Source organism: Globicephala melas, chromosome 13 (genome assembly GCF_963455315.2).
Source record: "Globicephala melas chromosome 13, mGloMel1.2, whole genome shotgun sequence".
NCBI lineage: Eukaryota > Metazoa > Chordata > Mammalia > Artiodactyla > Delphinidae > Globicephala > Globicephala melas.
Genome location: NC_083326.1, coordinates 26,040,007 through 26,064,413, shown reverse-complemented (window position 1 = coordinate 26,064,413; position 24,407 = coordinate 26,040,007). Strand labels below are relative to the sequence as shown.

The 24,407-nt window shown below is 37.5% G+C and overlaps 1 protein-coding gene across 1 annotated transcript in view; it reads right to left on the bottom strand.

Annotated features, from left to right (window-relative positions):
• The window catches only part of ZNF407 (zinc finger protein 407), a 420,308-nt gene that overhangs the window by 152,192 nt on the left and 243,709 nt on the right, over positions 1–24,407 (bottom strand). Inside the window, exon 7 of the mRNA XM_030868179.2 lies at positions 17,182–17,302. Within this exon, the coding sequence (XP_030724039.2) occupies positions 17,182–17,302 (121 nt within the window). The remainder of the gene's footprint in view (positions 1–17,181; positions 17,303–24,407) is intronic.

Here is a 24,407-nt window from a genome sequence, read left to right as displayed (position 1 = left end):
ATAAGAATCCTTTCAACTTTTGAAAACTACACAATATACTCATATAGATACACAAATGCATTAAATGGGTATTAGAAGAAAGCCTAGCAAACTATTGATGGTAATTATATTTATGGAAAGGTTTCCAAGGCAGAGGGAACTTCTACGTTTGCTCAGTATATTTTTGGATCACTTGGATTATTCATGAGAATATCTTTAAGTTTTACTCATGTAAAGCAAATATGATCAAAACATGCAGCTTAAAAACAACTGGATTGGATAGTATTATACAGAATGTAAATGTCATAAACAATACAACAGTATAGCTGACATAAGTTGGTAATAGAAATGAAAATCAAGTGTGAAGATTCTCATGCTTACATAGACATAATTCAATTTGATGAATCAAGTAAAAGATTTAAGTAAGGTAAGTCAGGTTGTAAAGGTAATCACTTAGAAAACCAAAATGAATACAGTAAAAAAAAAATAGGGGAGAGAGGAGAGGTGTAGCGGTAAACCGGGTGCATGAGCTAACTTCCTGATCTGTGCTGCCCATACACCAAGAAACAGAGAATCAGCAAAGTGTTTAGGTTATCTCTAGCAGGACAAAAATAGGAATGGTCACAAGCGGTTACGTCAGGAGAGTGGGCGTGAAGAGGACCTGGAATGGGGCAGGATAGTAAGACTCTGACTTTTCAAATGATAAAGTTCAAATAGTAAAAATAATATACAATAACAGTAAGTTTTATAGGCATCTAAGTAAAACAGATACTTAAAAATAACAGTATAGTTCATTACTTACAAAATTATCCAAAGTTTCTTTTTTTGGATAATTTTGTAAGTAATGAAATACACCATTTCTATAAACTCTAAGGCAAAAAAGAATTTATAGAAATCAGAAGTAAGCACAAAACACAATCTTCTGAACATTTTCTGCAATATCAAATTTTAATTGGACAATTTCTGGATCACCCTGTTCTGAATTCTACGAATTTTCTTTTTCTTTTTTCCTAACTGGCGGCTAACTATTAAATAGGACAATTCCTATCAGGTCACTTCTCATTGGTTCCTGCTCTTCATAAATCCCAATTCTTTGAAATCAATCGCTGTGACAATAAAAACTGATGTACATTAATTTTTCTCCCCATTTCTCAGCTATAGTTAACATTTGTTATGTGATATAAGGGGATGTGCGTCATCTGATAACACAGAACAGTGTCTCACAGGAAGAAGGAGCCTGTGAGTTAGCACAGGAGTGGATGAAGGCGGTCACCTGATTGACCGTGATCCATCCACTGCTCTCCAGTGGCTGGAAGGACCCAGGTTCTGGGCTCTGCCGCCATGTCGCTGTCAGGTATTCACAGCCCCGTCCCAAGTGCAGCTACCAATACCACATGCTCATGGAGAAGCCGCCACACGGCAGCCACAGCGCTGGCCCATGTGACCCACGCATGGGCTCTGCTCACCCGTACATCTGGGTGCTGGTCTAAAAGGGCAAGGCCAGCCTTTCAAACCCACTGGGAGGTCTTTCAGAACAGAAGTAATTTAAGTCTAATTATCATTATGATTTCCATGGGAAGTCTATGATTACAAGAAAAGTCTATTTTCGTAGGTATTGATTTATTATTTTCAAAATGAATTTACTCAACAAATATTTATTTAGTGCCTACTATATTAAAAAAAACATAAAAATGAATCATTTTGGTTATATCCTCAAAGAGAACGCAATGTGATAGGAGAGGTGAGCCATGTACATCAACAACCATAACAAAAGGCCATGCTTCATAAAATGAAACTTAATTTTGAAATAGGGTTGAAAATTCCACCTGTCTACTTACAGGACTGTCACGCCCCCTTCAGTGACATCTTTAATTGAGAATGGCCTAAAATTATCTTGTTTCCATGCTATTCAAAATACTTGACTGACTTCAACTGACTTCAAATAACATTGATTAACTGCACACTTACCTATGGATATGCCACTGCCTTTGACAGGATTTGCACACTGCTCTACCGCTCCTTCTACTCCCAAAAGTATGTAGAACTTCCCATCTGTTTTCCACCATTCATGTTCCCACATTTACATCCACTTACATTACTTCTCTATTCATATCTCTGCTTGTTTTGGTTTCTACAACCAGTAAGAGCAATAAGCTGCTTTGAATTTAACAACCTGCTCCACCTTCCACTCTACTGGAGAACAATGAGATTCACAAAGAAGAAAGAGCAGGAAGCGACAGTAAGCTCTGTCTCTGTTAGAAACCCAAATTATTTCGTTAGCATTTAACGCTTCAAGAATAGTCCCACTCACACAGTTTGTGTGGTTGTAGAACAGGAGATTGATTTAAACACGTGGCCAGACGTGGCTTGTCCTCCATGGCATAAGCAGTGAGGAGGGCCACCCACCAGTGCAAGCCCTACAGAACCTTGACTTCTCCTTGGTTCTTCTTTAGCCCAAAGAGGAAAAGACACTTATAATTTCATTAACTGTTCACTTCTTAATATACGGAATATATATTCTCAGTCTAGAAGAAGGTAACTTGCTTTGAGAAAAGTGCATGGTAGACTTTCATCTGCCATGAAGACAACAAGCTATAAGCTTATATAAGTAAGTTTAAGTAATTACCAGACGCCGTATCCTACGTGCTTATGAGAAAATAAATGCCCATTCTCTCAGGTAAAAACGCATAGCAGACATTAATGGTGGCCTATCCTTTAACAACACAGAAACATCCCAGCATCCAAATTAGTCCAGCACGATGCCTACAGGGCTTCAGGGAAAAGGCCTCGGTGGCCAACGTTTCACATACTTCAGTTACACAAAATTATATATATAATTTTGTGTGTAACTGATATATATATATATATATATATATATATATATATATATATATATATAATCACCAACTTGGAATTCTTTTTTTTAATACCATCGGAATCTTTTTTAAAAAAAATATTCATTTATTTCTTTATTGTTTTTGGCTGCGTTGGGTCTTCGCTGCAGCGCACAGGCTTCTAATTGCGGCATGCAGGTTTTCTCTCTCTAGTTGTGGCACGTGGGCTCCGGGGTGCGTGGGCACACGGGCTTAGTTGTCCCACGGCATGTGGGAGACTAGTTTCCCGACCAGGGATCCAACCCGCGTCCCCTGCACTGGCAGGCAGGCTCTTTACCACTGGACCATCAGGGAGGTCCCTATATATTTTTCTTTACAGCAGGAATCCCTTGAGTCTTTAATATGCTGTTCATTATGCACCTGAGGAAGGCAGTGCAATACAGAGAGTGTTTCTCAAACTGACCTGACCACAGAAACATTCTTCAGGGCTGAGCTAACAACACCGCCTGAAGTCTGTGACTGGCGAAATCAGAGCACCACGCTAGCCGCACACGTTGCTCGTCCTCCCACGCGTTTTCTGCATGGCTGCAGTGAGTGCTGGTGGAAATCCTTTCCGCTGCTATCTTGCCACTCTTTTTATATTGGACCTTTGAAATAAACAGAGTTCCCACTCCAGCTTTTCATTTCTACAAACCTACGTCCTTACCGCACAGAGTGTTAGTCTCTCCTTTTCTGTTAACTAGCTAATTTAGCAAAGTAAAATGATGTGAAACCAGGAAAGGCACGTGGACGAGAGGCCTTCCGAAGAAAAGGATCTTTAATAAAGTTGAGGCAAGTGCAGCCTGCCCCTCCTGCTAAGTCCAAGCAGTCACTGGAATCGTAGTTGTAGGGGAGGCTAAGGAGGGCAGAGAGGCGCACAGAGACGCTCACCAGGGCCTCAACTACACGCAGGTGTGTGCTTACCGAGCTCTGGCTTGAAATAGTCAGCTACAAATAATACCGCTTTACAAATGAAGATATAAATATATGTAGTAGTTTACTGTAGCTTTACTAGTTGAGAGCTTTTCAAACTTAAGGTTATATAAGTAAAATTTTTACTGAACCAGAAATACATTTCACAACATTTCTGAGTCTGGGTCACACTTGATTTTACTTGGGACAATCTTATAATGTCAAAGAGACAAAAAAAAATTTAAAAGGCTGGATTTAAAATACCCACAGCTTCTGCACACATGAGTAAGAGCACAGTTCACTGGGGAGGTGTGCAGACCTGATCACAATAATTCACTACATGCCCACAGACTCCCTTGGTCTATTAGGGGCACGGGAGGGGCTGCGATAAAATTTTAAATACTTCTCAAGTGGCTGAAAGGAGAGTGCGTCCCTCACACCTGGTATACTGGAGGGGCCTGGGCAGCACGCCACCAGGATTAGAGTGAGGAGGTGTGGCAAATAATAAGACGGAAAGTTTATTTTCCGGCCACAGGAAACAGTGAACTTCCCTGTCTTTGAAAGTCTCCTGAAAGGCTCTTTCTCTGGCTCTACGTTTATTCCTTACAAAGCTCTCTGAGTTAAGTGTATACTGAGAGTAGATTTAAAATGCATACTTTATTTTGTAAAATTGAGTCCTATCAAGGAGCGTTTAAACCTTTTATAACTGTAAAGTTTTGCGATCACTTTTGAAGAAACTTAAGAGAATTACTGATTACGAGGGGCCATCGAATTTATTTAATAATCTACGTCCGTTTTTACAGAAATGCTCCAGGTAATCCACTTAACAATCATAACTGGTTCATTTCAGTCACTGCACACGATGCTTCCCTTTGTCCCTTGTAAGTCTCTCAAACGTCTTATTTTAAAGGAATATACAGTACTCCCGGAAGACATTTTCCCATTTCTATTCTCTTCGACTCCTGCGAGCCCTTGTTCTGTGTGATAAGGCAATCTCCTCCGGGATCGGGGCTGTGTAGTTTCGCACCACGAGTGACAAGGACTCGACTTGAATAACTGCTGTGCGCAGGTTGTAATTATGTCAGCTGGAGTGTTGAACAAGGGGACTGATTAATGTGCGCCCCGGCCCAGGCACAGTCCCTATCAAAACCTCTGCGCAGGCCAGCAGTGGGGACGGGTTAAAGCAGAAAGACAAAGCATGCTGTATCGTCCATGATGGATGAATTGCTCCAACAGTCTTCAGGCAGATGTTCCAGGACAGTATAATATACAATTACTCTGCCTTATCACTTTCCCAGGGACAATAAAGCTTCCTCCTTCTATAGTTCATGTGAGTGAAGGCAAAATTCGTTTTACTTTTACAGCACCGACTCACTTATCATGGTGCCTTGATTGTGCTTTTACAGCTAAAGCAGACACAGCTTCCAGTTTTCAACTAAAAAAGAAAAAAGAATAAAACTGGAGCCTTGTTCTGAATCTCTTTTACATCAGAACCCACAATATTTTAGAAGATTGTTGTGTTAAAAATGGATGCAAGGAAGGTAATATGTGTGTGTGCGTGTGTAGTTAAAAACAAGTACACATAACAAGAGGTAGGATTTGGATTCTGTAATCATTACATTCATAACGTCATTTTCATAGGCCATCCAGAAATCATTAATTGGAAGGAACATGTAATTAATTTATATATATATATATATGTATGTATATATATACACACACACACACACACACACATGCTGATATCGTCCATATATTTCCCAGGCACATAGCTCCTTGAGTCTGAGGGTACATTTCCAATGACACACTTATTCACTGCCATTCCTAGGTGGCGTCTTTGAGAGCCTTCTTCCTTAAGAAAGCTGTGTTAGCAGAGAGAGAAAGGAAGCTGCCCCAACTGTTTCAATAACACCTTGCAGCCAATGCTAAAATGAACCTACCTCAGGGGCGCTGTGGTGAGTATCTCTACTACCTTTATTTGTACTCATGGAAATGGTGCCAAAAATTTGTTACAAGATGTACAGAACTATCTCAATTTGCAAAGGGAAATGTGCTTTTCATTTTTAAAGCTGAGAAACAAGCTAAAACCAAAATCTGAGAGGCAGCCATAACCGTCTTGTGGTAACCATAATTTATAATGAAACAAAGCAGCAAAAATTCCAATAGAATCAAAGGAAATCCATACAAAATGATAGTGAATGCAAAAGAAAAGCATACATCAACCTGTGGGGCAATATATATGACTTATTTCTACTTTTTAGTGGTTTAGTACAACTGACACCAACACTCAGCAGTTATAATATACCTTAAGTCATGAAAACAAATCATGTACCCTACCTCACCCTAAGGAGTGATATATTTGCTTTCTCTTTTCATACTATACACACACTAACTCCAGTACCCACATGGTCCTTATTATTAACGTTTCTCTTGGTAGGACCATTCCAGTAGCGTATATGTTTCTAGAAATATGGCAATTTGAAGAAGGCAGGGGTCAATCTGAAACAGTGAAACAGAAGTTTTAGTACAAATGGACATAAGAAGTATAATCAAAGCTGTGATTGGCCAAAGAGTTATACCATACCTATAATTATTTGGAAGAAGTCACGCAAATGAAAGGTAGGTAAAACAAACAGCAAGGGTTGTACATATATATGGGGGTCAGGTGTCATCACGATAAACGTCTGTGAGTTTCCACTGGCTTATGATGTCACTAGAGGGGCCCATGAGATTTACTGGCCTTAGAAAAACCCTAAGACATTAGCAAAAATTGTTTAGAATAAGTCATAGAAAAGATGTCACACTTTAAAAGATTACATTTAAGATGAGTGTTTGTTAAATGATTGCCCTGAACTGTTTGCTAGTGCCAAGCAAATTTTTGAATTATGTATAACAGTTAAAGTAGTACAATATTTTGTGGAAGTAAATTCCTCACAGAAAGCAAATAAAATTCCAGTGTTTGAATGTGTATGTAGGGAGGGCAGAACAGTCTCATTACACAGTCTCCATGTTCTTTGATTCAAAACTCTGAACACAACAAAGGTAAAAGTTGGTGCTACGCAGTATTCCCAAACTGTGGGAGGGTAAAGATTCAGAGGTTTGAAGCTGTAGCTCTCCATCTCGAGAGGTCCCAAGGTGGGAACAGGGAGGCACTGCTGATTCTTCAAAATCATTATCAGCGCCCCGGATGCGTCACAAAACCCTCACCTGACATGCACCACCTGAGCCCTTAGGTAAAAGCACTGTTCAACTTCATTATTTCAGCTGGCTCTTTCACCTCCGCCTGTAAGCATTTTAGTAAAATTTTAAAAGCAATCTTAAGCAAACAGATGAAAACAAACACACAAATACAATGTGCATCCGGCTCTCTGCGCATGCAGCTATCCCAGCTCCCCAAGCGTTTGCAGGAAGCAGCCTTCAAGACACTCCTTTCAAGACCAGCTAGCAAGTATCCTCACCACGTCACCTCTGACCCCTCGCGTGCTTTCTGCTCCTACCCCTGTGCTAGGACCGGGCTTCCCCAGAGAACCCATGCCGTCCGGGTGGCTGCGGCAGGTGCACTGCCCTGAGTGCTGCCTGCCTGCTGCCCGGAGGTCCCTTCCATATCAGGAGGCTACTTCTCAGTCTCTCTGACACTTCTCTTTGCCCCTCTGCTTTTTCGTTTTCCGCATTTTCCAAGGGAAATGCCAATCGCATCGCTGCTTTCAAGTTCCACATACACCAGCACTGACCGACACATTTACCGGCACGTTTCCATGTGGATGCCCATGGGCACTTCAAAGTCAATGCATCCAACCCACACACATCGTCATTTTGCTAAAGGGATCTCTCCTCCGGGAGTGAGGACCTGGTAAATGGCACTGCCGCTCACTCAGCAGCCCTAGCCTAGGCATGTAAAGGATGGCACGCGTCTTTCTGTCACCCTGTCCCCAAATGCATCCATTTGGTCACCGTGTTCATTCATTCTACCTCCTAACAAGCACTGGAATCAGCCTCTCTCTCTATCCTTCATGGCTACTGTGTTAGTTTACTTAGGATTAGTCACTTATTTCTGCCTGCATCTTTGCAATTGTCCTTTAAATGCTCTCCCAACACCTGCTGTGTCCCTCTCTGCCTCTTCATTTGTACTGCGTCAGTGATTACTGCAAAGCAAAATATGAATACGTCAGTTCCCTCCTTAAAATTCTCCACTGGCTACGCACTGCCTTTGGGGTTAAACTCAAACTCCCCGGCATGGACTAAATGGCCCACAGGACTTCTTGCCCGCCTTCACCACATAATCCCATATGTCCTACAATCCAGGCTGGCCGACGTGAGACGGTAACTTAAAATCAAATGAAAAATATAAATTGGGAGTGGAAAGTGGGACAGAATCTTACTTTTAATTAAAATTAAAGCTATCTGAGGTTTTTAGAATAAAACAAACTACTCAAATTTAAGTGTCAACCACGTTTTACCTCAAATAATTCAATCCAAGAGATTAACTGATTTAGTTAAGCATAAGCACTAAAAGTTTACCACATTTTCTCTGTATGGGAAAATTCTAATTTGTTTTATGACATTTCATTTTCATTTCATATTTCTTAAAAGTTGTAATTTAAAATGAATAAAAACCAAAACAATCAGGAAAGATATGACTGAGTTCAGTTAATCAACATGATTCAAAACTTAAATAGTGAGAGCACCCCAAACGGTGTCACAACTGATATAAAAGATACAAAATGAGAGAGTAGGGTTGTTTAGCAAGACGCAAACCAAAAGAATTAAGAGTAAGGAACTAAAGTTTAAGGGGTAAGAGGAAGGTTAATATTACGTTAAAATTCCCTGTAGGGAAAAGTATCACATTACATATTATGCATATTATGTTACTGAATAACAGATTCTGGTTTATTTCAAGTACAGCTCACTATGCAGGAAGGAAAGGCACAACACCATTTTCCAAAAAAGGAAAATATTCCGGAATACTTCTTGTTATAGAACTTCTCACAAGCACAGTACTTCTCATAAATAGGAAAAAGTCAAGAAAGGGTTCGTGCTACATTCTCTTAATTAAGAAAATAAAGATGTGAAAGTGAGAAAAGATGTAATCTTGTTTTTACAAACATTCTTAACCTAAAGCCAAAACATACACAGGTGCTACCAGGAAGGCAGCATCTTATTCCACTGAAGGGGTCTGAGGTCTAGAAGGCACACTGATGGAGAAGCTGCCTCATACAGACCACTGGGTCCCCACTACCTAAACATTCCAAGTTTTTCTCTCCTTCTCCTTCCTTCTTCCAGTTTTTTACAGGCCCCAGAGAGGCAATACTTCAGAACATACTGAAACAAAGGATCCAAAAACAAAATGAAATAACTAAGATCTTAGCATTCTCACTGAACTAATGACAGGTGGTCAAACTTTTATACACTTCAAAGGTATTATTATTTCTCTCAGCCCCACATCTGACCTTGTGAAACTCAACCATATAACCAGAAGGGTGGGCCTGATGCTCCACTGTTGTTCTAGATAATCCTGGTGATTACAGGGTTTTCCTAATAAGCTACACACTGTAAGAGCCTCTAACGCCGGGAGATATAGCTAGTTACATAGTAAAGTGTTTTGTTGTGTGATAATAGCTCTAGTGTCTGAGGAATAACTTATTATGCAAGAGACTATTGCCCAAAATTTTTTTTCTATTTTTTTCATCTCTAAGGCCTTTCTTTCTACCACAATACATACAGATATATCTAACTACCACCCAAGGGACTATCCATAGTAACTCCTTGTAGAAAGACCATCCCCAAAGATAGTGCTGGTCTTTTTATAATGACTGGATTTGGGACTCAACAACAGCAGGTTAAATAAACATGTTTATCTAGATTCTACTTTAAGAGACAGCAAAGGGAATGTATGGACACTTTGTGTTCAGAACGGCTCTTTTAATTAATCTGTGATCTCAATGACGATTTCAGCTACATCAACAAATAATTACTTATAGTCATAAACAAATTATCTTAGATTTTTCTCCCTTTTAAAGACATATGAACCAATTTATATTTTTTAATGCTATGGAATCTATTTATTTTCAAGTCTACAGATTTTTTTTTTTTTTACTTAACCAACTTCTGTAAGATGAAAATTTACCAACAGTAACTAAAGGTCTGACATAAATACTGTGCTATATTAGCACATAGGCTTAAACAAAAATTTTTAGAAGTCTATGTGCTTGGGTGTCTCAGGGCAGAGAAGAAAAGTATGAGTAAAATATGCTACAAATAAACAAAACATTAGACATATATGTTATAGAAAATACAAAACTAAATCAAAACCACAATTAGAATTACTGAGATTTTTTTTTTTTTTTTTTGAAATTCACTAATAAAATGATCAGAGAAAATTAGGAGATATTTGTTCAGAAAGAATTCAATTTCTGCTGAAACATAAACGTTAGGAATAAAAAATACACTTACATACAGTACAACTTTCATAATTAGGATAGAAAAACCTGAAAATACAATTATGTTTTTTTTAGGGAACCCCTCAAAAGATCCCATGGAAACTTACCAGAAACATCTACTCCACGTGAAAGATAGTACAGCTCCATAAAGTACCATCTTGACACCTGCTAGGAGAATCTTCTTAAGCAATATTTATGCAGCCAATGACCAAACACGGTTCCACAAACCAGCCACGATACTGACATCTACCTGTGGCTCACTGAACTGTGTGAGGGTAGCAAGCAGGAAGGGGCCATCTACCAGGACAAGTACTACAAACATAGTACAACAGACACATCTGCCTCCCAGAAGGAACTGACCACAAAGGGAGGAAAGCCTTGGAATCATCATTATCCCAAGAAAAGTTTGCAAAGTAACTGGGCTTTGAGACTTTCAAACTAACCTTTCAGCCTAGGACATCTGCTTTTTATTCCATTAACTGGATTAGCAGTTAAAATAGAGTAGAATATAAACACATAACAAACAGACTTGATATTAATGAAATAGTATTGACTGGTATGTTTTATTTATTTATTTTTGGGTGAGAATATTTAAGTTCTACTCTGCTAGCTAATTTCCAGTATTCAAAACAGTTCATGAATGATAGTCACCATGTAGTACATTAGCTCTTCAGACCTTACTCATAACTGAAAGTTTGTAACCTTTTACCAACTTCTCCCTGTTTCCCCCACTCCCTGGCAACTACTCTTCTGCTCTCTGTTTCTATGAGTTTGACCGTTTTGTTGTTGTTGTTGTTGCTTTCATTTTTTTTTAAGATTCCACACATAAGTGATATCATGCAATATTAGGCTTTCTCTGTCTGGCTTACTTCACTGACAAAATGTTTTGAATTTAAATTTCGTTCTGATATAACTAGGCTTGTGGCATCAATCAAATTGCTTCAAATATAAATTAATATTAGACATTTTCATTTATTTTTATGCAGTGTCATTACTCTTCAGGAACTTCAAAATCACTCAAAATAAATGAATGCTACCTTTGATTCTTCAGAAAAAGAAATGTGTGCTGTTCATTTCCTTATGTATAATTTCACTTCTCTCTCAGTATATATGATGTTCTGATACAAAGACAAAATCTGGTTTTTCTCCTTGTTATTATTCAGGGCGAACCCAAGTTTGATCCATCTATTGCTTCTCCTGCTACAACCTGTGAACCTGCACAGGAAGCCAAAGGAAAACAGGAACCCTCAGGGGAGATCATCCACAGGGAGGAAATTATCCCCTGCAGAGTCAGTCCCCAAGTCAGGATGCTGCTGAAACAATGGAAGACAGAACAATGATCCCATCGTATACTGAGGCCTTAGTGCCTTATTATTCAGTAAAGTCTAATAAACATAAAATGTTTATACAGCAAAATTATGTAAAAAGGCATACTATTATCTAAGACCTGAAAAAGTTTTCATAACTGAGACACTTTATAGAAATATGTATTTGAGAAATTAATACAAACTTTAAAGGGAAATAAAGATTTATTATATTTTTTTTATCATTACATCTTAAAACTATCCTAAAAATGCTTCCAGCATCATGTAAAGTTAAGACAGAATTCAATTAAATTAAAAGTATTCTTTGACAAAAACTTTCTAGGATACACACACACACACACACACACACACACACATTTCAAATGCTTGTGACAAACACTAAATTTTACCTAGTCTAGTCATGTGTGCAAAAACTTACCAAATTTGATTATAAGAAATACTAAACGAAATATTTAGAAGAGTGATAAAAGAGACGTTGGGGAATATCACAAAAAGTACATTTTTTGTTGAGACTCCACTACTTGGGTCAAAGGGTAAATCAAATATTCTTAGCCTCACCTCATCTAAAAGGAATGAAAACCCTTCTTGAGATCAAAACCTAGTGCATTAATGATTCTATGAAATACACTGGCCAAGAGCTAAGTAAACCATCAAGTAAGGAAAAGAATCAGAGTGTATTTCCAAGTTCAGCAAAACAATGGGGGTAAATCTTTAATATGAGGCAGGATTTATCAATTTTATTCCTCAGCTCTATGATATGTCATATTTCTAACTGGAGTTATAATTTCAAATAATAAAAAAAGAATAGTGAATAAAATGAAAAGTAGAACAGTAAAAACAACTTTTTAAAAGAGTGTGTAATGTTGGCGCACTAAGGCAATTATGCAGTTGAGCAAAAATCTCAGTCTTAAGGAACAATGAAGGTATTTCAAGATCAATAATAGGGATGCAACAAATAAATGATCAAACTGCATACTTTGGGCTGAATTTTAGTTTTCTTTGACTTACTAAATGACATTTAAAGTGTCATGTAAGAATATCCTTTATATTTTTAATACTGCAGGTAGAATTTTGTGTTACTTTTCATGACTTATCAGTGGTTTACTGTTTAATATGCATTTATTAACCTTAAAAAATGGAAGCCAATGAGAAGGTGAGTTTCACGTAAAAGAAAGCCCAATTACAGCCAACTTTAGGGCAAGTCATCAGATCTCTTGTGAAGGCCAGTGTCATCAGTGGAACAGAGTGCAGCCTGATATTTAATAAACTCCGTGGGGAAATAAGGATTTACATTATTAGAAAGGGTACTTACTATAACATATTAAAGTTTTTTCTATTTCTCTCCTTAATAGAGAAGTGACAATTAAAACATAACAAAAAATAAAAGTATAGAAAAATGTTAGATTGTTTCCATTTTAAGGTAGGAAAAAATCTAAAGAATTTGCTGCATAAATAATATGGTAGGACAGCGTGCTATGAATCTAAATTTATGCTTTGAAATTATAATGAATACTAATTAATAGTGAAAAAGTTTTGGAGCAATGATGGAATATACTGATCTATAATGGATTCGAATTTTGGATATCTTAGACAGTAAAAGCTTAGGAAAAGGGTACACGTTTACATCTAAACAGAATGAGATGTCACTGTCTAAATTAATAATGCAAACTTGAAAAATAGCCCCAGGTTCAAAAGACCAATTATAAAATTCTTTTGTAAACAAATCTATATTCACATTTTTCATGAATAATTATAACTACTAAAATTTCTCCACTGATGTTCAATTTATAAAATGAAAAATATATTTTCAAATGAAATTTAAATAATACTTCAGTTTCTAATGATGGTAATTTACCTGCAAATAAGTGTTAATAATGACAACAACAGGAATATTCTACAGGAATAATGTTTATCTATTTATATTAAGCAGACAAAAATCTAAATATGAAAAAAGTATTTAAATATTTTAAGCAACAAAATATTATGGAAAGATACTGATGAGACAAATATGACCATATTTTCTCAGGAAATATGTGATCATCTTATACATACTTTTATTCTACAGAAATCATACCTACTCCAATTTCTTTATCTTGTGAAAGAAGATACTTTGTTGTTGTAAGGTAGATATGGTAAGCATTTTGTTCTTCCCATGCTATGCAACCAAAACAATCTTTATGAACTTAACTACCTGCTCATTTAAAAATCTTATTCTCCTCAACAAGAAAACGAAGGTATCCATTGAAAATTCTACATTTCATTCATAGTCACTAACTTTAGGAGTGTTCATATATTGGGAAGTTTTTCATACTCCTGGTCAAGTTAACTTGTCTTTTGTTCATTAGTAAAAGCAAACCCAACCTTGTATATACGCAGAATGATAAAACTGTCCTGTGAACAGAAAGTGTTCAAACTATTTACTTTCAATAATATTCAAATTATTAAAAAGGCTTAAATAAAGATAAAATCACCCTTTTATCAAGGACTTTAAGCATTTCAACAGGAAATTTGATAGCAATCACTAGATGTAAACATCCTGAGTATTAATTCATAGGAGAGTGACAACAGTCTTAGAAAACACCAGCTCCTTTTCACGACAGTGCCTCAGAGAGGTCTGATACGGACGGGATCCAGCTGGATGCAACGCACTGCTCAACGGACGTGATGCTACTTCAAGGTGATAACTTGGATAGGGGACAAGTAACACGACCTCGACCTTCGCAAAAGTATAATACAATTTCAAGCCCAGAAAACCTGAAATACTTAGAAATATGTTCATGCATACAGAGACTTGAGTGTACCAAAACACAGTACTGATCAGCCAAACAAAATGCACATCCCAATCTTTGTAGCAGTACTATTAATAGCCTTAAGTCATACTTCTATGAATTTCTTCCAAAAAAATCACGGACACACACAGAGATTTAGGTAAAAGTATTTTTGGAGTAAAAACCTGAAAATGGCAGAAATGTCTAAAAATTTAATAAAGTTATTATTGTTTAACAATCTAACTAGAGGCCATGCAAGTATTAAAATTACATTGAAGAAAAGAGTGGTTTTCAAACTAGGCCTTTTGAAACTCTAAGGTATTTCAGTCATCATCTAACAATTGATTTGGGTTTTTTTTTTTTAACAACTTCAAAAACTGTAAAAAAAAAAAAAATCCATCATGGCATGTATTATAATTTTCAGACACTAAAGACCTTCAAGGCACTGAAACTCTTGCATTACCTCACTGAACAGTATCTTGAGGTTTGTCAGGTCAAGTAAAGCCTACAATCATCTGAAGTCCTAACCTGAGATGAGAGTGAAAACAAGGGCTGATGTGCACAGCCAAGCTCTGGATAAGTGATCTAGTGTGTTCCTCACCGCACGTCAGCAGTGTTCCTGAAGTTCGTACCCAAATCATTTGTCTTTTGTAAATGAAGAAGAGGCTGAACGGCTGCAGTGAGCCTCAAGAGCCTAGCTCCTGACGACCCGCCCCTGCTGAGCGCTCCCTGCAAAGTCATAAACTGGACACCAAGGCTAATCCAACAGCAACTGTTAGCAAGAACTCCCCCCATTTGAAAACTTTTTGCTTGTCAAACAGTCTTATATGATATTCGTTAGTGTTATAATAAGTGACTTACAGACTGTAACTCTGAAATCTGTAACTGGTAGACACCACTTTTATCTATTTTATACATGGGGTCTGTACAAGATCTTGTTTGAAGTAACAGTTCTACGACTTAAAAATTATACTTTGAGAACCACAGTTACACAGGATTAATGACATAAGATGGTTATACAATTTGTTAAGTGTGAAAAATAAAATTTATAATGAAAGAAACCACCAAAAAAAACAATGCTTCAAAACAGGCATAAAGTACAGACTGAAAGAATATAATCCTAACAGCTAAGAGAGATAATTAAGGGAAATTTTTATAAATTTGTAATTGTTTTCCTGTGTTTTGCAGGGAAGGCAACTACAGTATGACCTCTAATAAGGAAAAAGAGCATTCAATAACGTTTGTTGTTTAAAGAATTCGTACTATCAGCTCCTCGGAATTTCTATGTCTACCTCTAATTGGATCACCATTTTATTAAATCTCAAAGAAACACCAATCTAGTGTTAGGCAAAGACAGAACTGAGAAAATGTGGAACGAATGAATAATTGATGAATGAAATATACCCGTAATATGTCTGTACTATTAGATGACCTTCAACATAAAACTTAATGCAATAATGAGGATAATAATAGAGATTATGGCAATATATTTACTGAACGCACAGGCTATATCCACAGGAATACAAAAATCTATTTTTCAATGAAGGCTTCAGGTTTAAGGTATATATTCTGATATGTAACAAAGGCAGGCTGCACTGAAGAACTACCCTCAACGTTTCCACATCCTCATGCACAACAGGGTCCATGGGACCTTCAGCCCCACAGTTGGGCTGATCAAGGCCCTAAGAAGATGTCCCTCAGCTGCCTGCGCATCGCATGGTGTCTCAGAGACCACAGTGAGCTCTGAAGTTATGCTCACAGGCCCCCCACACAGCGTGATCGAGCTGCAACCTACAGCCGCCTTTCATTTTCCACCAGGCCCGGGATATGCGGACCTTGTCACAGAGTAAAACAGGCTCATTCGCCACTCCTGCTTCTCTGCCCCTGTGCTTTGCGGCCTCTGTGAAGTCACTCTGCAACCTGGCAGATGTCACTTAGCCGCTGTGGCCTCCACGAGTGGACGGAGCACTCATGACCTCCAACATGCTCTCAGCACAGAAATGCCACGCTGTACCATCACCTCCCTGCATCCTCGCAGAATGCATACGTGACTGAAAGCTGCCCATCTTTTAAGCCATGGCTGACAGGCCTTCTCCTCTAGCAGGACTGATCTGGTTCCTTCTCTTTGCACTCCCCTGGCGTTTTTAAATACCACTGACATCTGTACTAGAAATATTTACTAACATTACCATTACAAGCCACCCATTATGCTACAATATCCTTAAAGGCAGGAAGCATTTCCCACATTATCTTCATTGTCTAAATGAGTGACTCACTCATAGTAGATGAGATGCCATATGCATTGAGTAACTGATTAATTGTATGGTTCCTTACAATCACTTGAAAGTCAGGTGCATCAATGGATTATAAAACCTAAATGTGGGACTTCCCTGGTGGAGCAGTGGTTAAGAATCCGCCTGCCAATGCAGGGGACACGGGTTTGAGCCCTGGTCCTGGAAGATGCCACGGAGCAACTAAGCCCATGCGCCACAACTACTGAGCCCACGTGCTGCAACTACTGAAACCCGCAGGCCTAGAGACCGTGCTCTGCAACAAGAGAAGCCACCGCAATGAGAAGCACGCGCAGCACAACGAAGAGCAGCCCCCGTTCTCCACAACTAGAGAAAGCCGCCGTGCAGCAACGAAGACCCAACGCAGCCAAAAAAAAATAAAACCTAAACGTTAAGATTGTAAAAAATGGAAAAATATTTTACATCTTTTAAAACAGTCACCAAAATTAGGTGGTGTAATAAACTCCCACTCCTAATATATGAATCATGCTAATTCACGTTACTCAAAAACACAATTCGTTTATGGTGAGTCTAACAGGATTTTCACCCACCATGAGGACCCACTTGATTCCACTTGCTTCATAACGGATCGTTACCTGTAGTCACACCAGGGGCACCTGTAGGGCTTCTCTCCTGTGTGTACCCGCTTATGCCGCGTCAGATGAGATTGGGTCGTGGAGGCAAAGTTACACTCATCACATTTAAAAGGTTTTTCTCCTGAAATATATCAAGAGGAGTTGTAGATGAATAATTACAAATATTGGAAATGAAGGGCTTAATCTGTTATTAACAATTAAAAAGACACTCATTTCCATGAAATTTTAAGACTACACATACTTAGGATGTTTGAATATTTATTCACAGAGTGAGAAAGTTAGAAGATACCATTGATTTTTATTTCTCTATGAGAACAGAAGCAAGATACACATTTTGTAGTTCATATGTAACTTATACACACAGGATTCTAAATTATCTAATCTAAATAGAAACACACAGTGAAGCACTCATCCAGATAAAAACATAAATATCAGCTTTGGTTTAGCACTGTATTTTGAGTCATTTAACAAACTGTTAGATTAGGGCCATTATAAAAATCTCAGTGAGGTTAAAACCATGGAAAAGTATGTAACAAATATATACTTTGAATACACAGTGTAAAACTTACTAAAATCTTAAAGTTAACTATGAAGGAAAAAAATAAAACCAAGCGATAAATTGACACCAATTTAAAAAGTGTTAGAAGTAAAGAGAAACTGTAATTCACTAAGTTGAGTAAAAGGTAAAGAGGCCTCAAAGAAACATTTGAAATAATATTTAACAGCCCTGTAAATTCCATCTCCCCTGTGTAGATACACCTGGTCTCTCTGCACATACAGCTCACCCCTGCGCTGGTTCAAGGACCTACCCAGGACTCACGGCCCTCTGATCAATACCTTTCTCTCCTTCACACACAAACTCAAAGAAATCAGGTCTGACTAGTTTTTAATTCCACTAGCTGTACTGGCTGGTGAGCACCTGAGATGGGGTGATTTAATTTTAATTGATGTAAATTTAAAAACTGATACTGAATTCACCTGTTGAAAAAATGTTTAAGTCTAGAACAGCTTGGGAAAGAGAATCTACTTTTTGACATGTAAATTTTATCAAACCTAAATACAGATCATGAATTACAGATAAAATATTTGGCCTCTGTATTGAGATGTGCTGGAAGTGCAAAATACACACCAAATTTTAAAGTCCTGGGGGCGGCGGGGGGAGAATAAAATATTGGTAATAATGTTATATTGACTTCATGTTGAAATGATAATAATTTGTATGTATTTGTTTGAATTATCTATTTATAAAAAATAACTTCACCTATTACTTTTTCCTTTTTTTAATGTGGTTACCAGGCAACTTAAAATGATATGTGTATAGCTCACATTACATGTGAACTAGAGAAAACCTCACCACCTCTTCCTCAAAACACAGTTGTGATATACAGAAATACTCTTGTCAAGAGACATTTTTCCTGAGAAATTTTACACATAGGACGGATTAATTTTACATATGTAACTCCACTTGTTACTTATTTCCCATGTTTTTGTAATAGTTTTATAAGTACACTAACGTATAGAAAATGAGGGATGAAATATCTTGGTTTAAAATTACATCTATTCAGCTAGCAACAAAACTATGTCTGCCCTGAAAATCAGAACGTTTAGAAATTTGTCCTACATTCTCTAAGTCTGTTTATATGGCCTTGCCCATTAACTGCAGTAATATTTACTGAATGCATACACATCTCATCTGATGGCATTTTACCTGTCATTGCAGCCCAGGGCAGCAGTTAGAAGAAACCAAAAGGACTTCAATCCCAGTCCAGGTTTTGCCATATTTCACTCCCTACCTGGTAAACCCCTGAACAAGATCAGGAGGATCATACACGGAACATGGAGATAATTGTGAGGATTAAAGCAGACGAGGCATAGGTAAGATACTTAGGAGCGTGCCCAATAACCAGTGCTTCATCATTATGGGGACAGGACTGCCTAAACACTGGAAACTGCAAACTCCTCTCACAAAGATAAAAGCAGCAGCACACAAATGGCTCTCATCAAGAGCTCATAACCAATAACAAAGTAAAAACCTATAATATACATAAAATAATTAATGGCTTCGCAAAGTTAGTGAACTTGACATAGAGGTATCATTTAACAGATCCTACCAGGGACTATTTGACTTATTCTTGTAAAAAGAAGACCGTATACACAGCAGAGTAAAAATCTTGGAGTTGAGAGGGGGTTTTGTCTCTTTTAGCCATTTCCCATATACTACACCCCAATCAAGTGGTCACCCAGAGTCAGCCTAAATAACTCTTTGTTCTCAGTTTCTAAACCGCTGGTTTATAGACAGCTCAATGGTACTTAACCGACTTATACAAAAAAATAACTTTCACGATGATGGCAGGTTTTGCTTTTATTTGAGGGATAAGACATGATCTTCGAATTGCATAGAGTTAAAATAAAATCACGCAATCTCTTCACATTTGACAGTTAAAATAAAATCACGCAATCTCTTCACATTTGACACGGGAATATTCTGTCATAGAAACATATAAACCTTCATACACAAGCATATCTGAAAACTTCCTCATTCATTATAAAGACTGAATTGCTCATTAAATTCAATTAAGAGTATCTTAACTGTACACCAATGTCAAAGAATAGTTCACATGGAAAACAGAAACACAAAGGGAAGCACTCACCTGGATGAAAACACTCATTATTAATTACTTCAGTGACTTGACATCACCTGTCTAGACCTGACACAGGAGGCAGAATGGAGCTCTTACCACGATCAAAGTAACGAACATAAGCACCACCACAGAGGTATCCCTGTGCCCTGTCTTTCTTCTGCTCGTTCCATCCCCAAGCAAATGTTCATTGCTTTCTTTTGCTATGTATTAGCTAGTACCTTCTAGAAATGTACACACATGGAAGCATGCAGTATGTACTTCTCTTCTGTCTGGCCTCTTTCTCTCAGCTTTATTTTGTGCTTCACTCCTGTTGCTCCAGGTGTAAATACGTGATTTATTTTTGCTGCTGAGCTGTAGAGTAGTATTCATTACATGAATGTCACGTGTATCCATTGATACAGTAGGTACATACATCACTTTGTGAGAAACTGCCAAACTGTTTTCCGAAGTGGTGTGACCATTTTATACTCCTACTAGCTGTGCTCCAGAGTTCCCACTGCTGCAAACCATCACCAACAGGCAGTGTGCTTAGTGCTTTACACCTGAATTTCTCTAATGATGATTTGAGGACACTTTCACGTGCTTATGTGCCATGCATTTATATTCTTTGGTGAAGTACCTGTTCAAATATTTTGACCCTTTTTTAGTTGGTTGGTTTCTTAAAACTGTGTTCTGAGAGCACTTTATATATTACAGATACAAATCCTTTATAAGAGTTATGATATATACATATTCTTTCCAGTCTGTGGTTTGTCTTTTCATTCCCTTCACAGTGTCTTTTGAAGAAAAGTTAATAATTTACAAAGTTTTCAAGTTCTCCATTTATAATTTTTCAAGTTATGATTCTTTTCATTTATGAATCAGGCTTTTGATGTGCTGGTATCTAAGAAATCTTTGATAATCCATGATCACAAAGATTTTTCCCCTAAATTTTCTTTTAGAGTTTATATAGTTTTAAGTTTTATATTTAGATTGAGTTCATTTTTGTATATGACATGATATATGGATCAAAGTTTATTTTGATTGCATATGGATAGCCAATTGTTCCAGCATTATGTATTGAAAAGATTAAACTGCCTTTGCTCTTCTGTCAAAGCTCAGTTGACCATGTAGGTGTGGGTTGTTTTGTAATCTCTATTCCATTCCATTGAGGTATTTGTTTACCTTGATGAAAACACCAGAATGACTTGATTATTAAAGCTTTCTAATAAGTCATGAAGTCAGGTTGTGTAAGTCAAGTTCGTTCATCTTTCTCAAAGTTGTTTGATATTTCACTGTTGCATTTCCATATGAATTTTAAAATCAGCTTGTCAATTTCTTTAAAAAAAAAAGCTTGAGGGATTTGAAATGATCAATGTGAGAGGAAATAAAATCTTAACAACATTGAGTCTTCCAATCCATGAACATGGGATATCGCTCTATTTAGGTCTTCTTTAATTTCTCTTGGCAATACTTTAAAGTTTCCAATGAAGAGGTTTTGCACATCCTCTGTTAAATCTATCTCTAAAGGTTGTTCCTTGGTCAAAAACAATGGACAGATATATGCATGAGTCTATTCTGCTCCCTTGATCTATCTGGAAATCTTTATGCCAATACAATACTGACATGACTATTGAAACTATATACTAAGACTTCAAATTAGGTAGCTTGAATCTTCCACTTTTAATATCATGAATCTAAGGGGTCAAACAATTTAAATATTTTTTTCGTTAAGCAAATTCACAAATATATTCTGACGTCTCCTTATTCCATTCAAACGAAGTGTTTGAAAGTACGTTGGCATCAGACTCACTGGTAACTGGTTTATTCTTTTAGCCTTGGTAGACATCGTTAATCTATCCATTTTTCATGGATCTGGCAGGAATCTAGAGGGGTAACATTATGGAGTCATTGTCTGAGTCAGTGGTATAAATAAAAGGTCATTCAAGCTCCTCAACGTTAAGTTTCTTGGTGAGAAGGTTTAACATAAACACTTAAAAAATATGGTAAATGTATCAATCTTATTTCATTTAAACTTTTATGGCATTTTTATGTGACACAATTTAAACTTAAAAAAACACTTTTAAAGAATAATGTCATTTAGATTCTCTATAACTCTAATAATTTGAAGTTCATGTCAAGCTGACATTGTATTGCAATAAACTATCAATTGTCATTTCATGCTTAACTTGACAACACAACAGATTAAACTATGTAGTCTTAAGAAATTGTGAAAAATCTATAGGCTGACAGAGAAAAAATATAATGCTACCGAAGTATGCTACATACTAAGCGACAACCACTAAGGAAAGGAAGGCTCAAGCATGTCTGGGCCCTTGATGGAAAAGAACTCTGTGTCAACTTACACAGACTACAGTTTATTCAATCTGTGCATAATAGTTACTTTGTAACTCAATTCTGTTACATGTTCGATATTATTGTTTGAATATGTTCACCGGTATCTCTTTTTTATCCAGAAACGATCATTTCTTCGGGAAATTTCAGGTAATTTCTTCAGGAAAATACACTTCAGAAATACAGAAGTAGCTCTTGTTTGTTAGTCTCAATATACAGCAAAATAAATCGATAAATAAATAACTTCTAGATTGTTAAATGTGAAAGAAAATCTTAAAAATGCTAAACAAGAATTTCAGTTTCCTAATATTTGTTAACTGCATGAAATGAGATAGGTGCTACGTGAGGAGGTGTACACACTTACTAAGGAAAAATTTTTGATGGAGTGATCAAACTGATTTGGTGCATTGGGAACAGTCCTTCTGAATTCTTTGTCATTCTAAAGCCAGAAGGATGAATAAACCTATGAGTGAGACAGTAACTACCCTTGAATAATGCTATCTGTAAGTCAACAGGGCTGCCTGCATACATCCTGCTGGTGAAATTTCCTTTCTGCCTGTTTCCCTCACATAAGGGTATATAGTAGTTTAAATTGTGTTCTTCATACTTTCCTTTTCAAGCGGTAATCTTGGCGAAAATAACCACTGAGGAATATTCTGCACCTGAGGTCCCCGTGACAGAAGAGTAAAAGGAAGCCGGAGGGGGGACACCAGCACCGGCATGGATTATGGACAGAGAGAGGTGCCCTTTGTGTGTCAACAATCTGTCAGACGGGCCACCCCTTCTCCTGGAAGCTCGCACTGCATTCCTTTGGGCGGGCTGGTGGTCATTAAGCCGGCCAAGGCTCTTCAACTACATGTGAGGATTCGCTCCTGTGCCCTTGAATCAAGGGTCTCTGACAGGTGACCCTTTTACCAGATAAAAGTAAATCTTGAAGTGGAAGATGTTTTGTGTCAGCCCCCTAGACAGTCTGTATTGCAGTGGGGAATTATTTACGCCATTTGGAACACTTTTGATACCTATCCCTTTCCTAGCTGATTGTAGTTTGGGTGGGCACTCTGTAGTAGAAAGGTAAACCATGTCAAAGAGGAATACATCAGAAAAACACAGATTTCAAATGAGCCAAACAAATCTGGCCTTGAAAAAAAAAAAAGTTATGTGTTGCTTAAATATTATAAATCCAGCATCAAAGCTAAGGGCCTAGACTGAGTTGTCCTAAGCTGTTCGGCTTAGTGCTGTTTGGCTAAGCTGTTTGAACTGACTTTGGTATTAAAGAATCATGTTTGATTTGTGCCACAGAGGCAGATAAATGCCAAAAAGACAGATGCCTCTGTCTGTGAGACATTGTCCTATATGGTATAAAGTTAATAGCAAAGTAATAAGGAGCCTCTGGACCTGACATAAGATATAAAGTTGTGCCTGCTCGATGCAGGTTCATGATCGATCACCTGTAAACGCCTGTGATCACAGCATTACCGGCCCCTCGGCAGCGGGAAGAGGGAGCACGGCCACGCTGCCAACGGCGGCACCAGGGAGTCTGCTGACGCCCAGGGCCACGCCAGGGCGACACCATCTGCATGGCAATAGTTCGGGCATCAATAAACTGAAACATGAAGAATCAGAAAACCCCACATGAATACACTTTACCACACATATTCCCAACTTGTCCAACATAGTAGCCAAGGATGACCGCCATCCACTGGGCTCTTCTGCCATCTCTTACACCTAAACTGTAAATCACTGGATTAAAAAAAAAAAATGTGATCACAGGTTGCTACTACAAACTTAAATGGAGTTTTATGTTTACCAAGTTTGAGTTTTCAACATTATATTAACATTGGATATTTCTTGACTCAATAATAATCCTTACCACATATAGAAATTTGAATCATATAAACTTAAGAATCCAAAAGTAATGGCTAGCATTAATTCTCACTGAGCTTATAAATACCATAATGGGCATTAAAGCTCCTTGTAGCTAAGCGCTAAATATAGCATATCAAGAATCAAACTGTACCATAAACAACATATTTCATGTACTCTACGTTTATGCCATTTTGAGTATAACTGCCAAACTCAACTATTCTCATGGAACGCAAGTAAAAGTCTAACAATGAGTTACAAATTCTGTTACCATATGATTTATCATCTAAACTAGAACACTTTTTAGGGTAAAGAGTTGGTTCTATTAATAGTTACAAGGAACATCACCAAAAATCAGCAGTGTCCCAGACATATGTAATTCAGAAG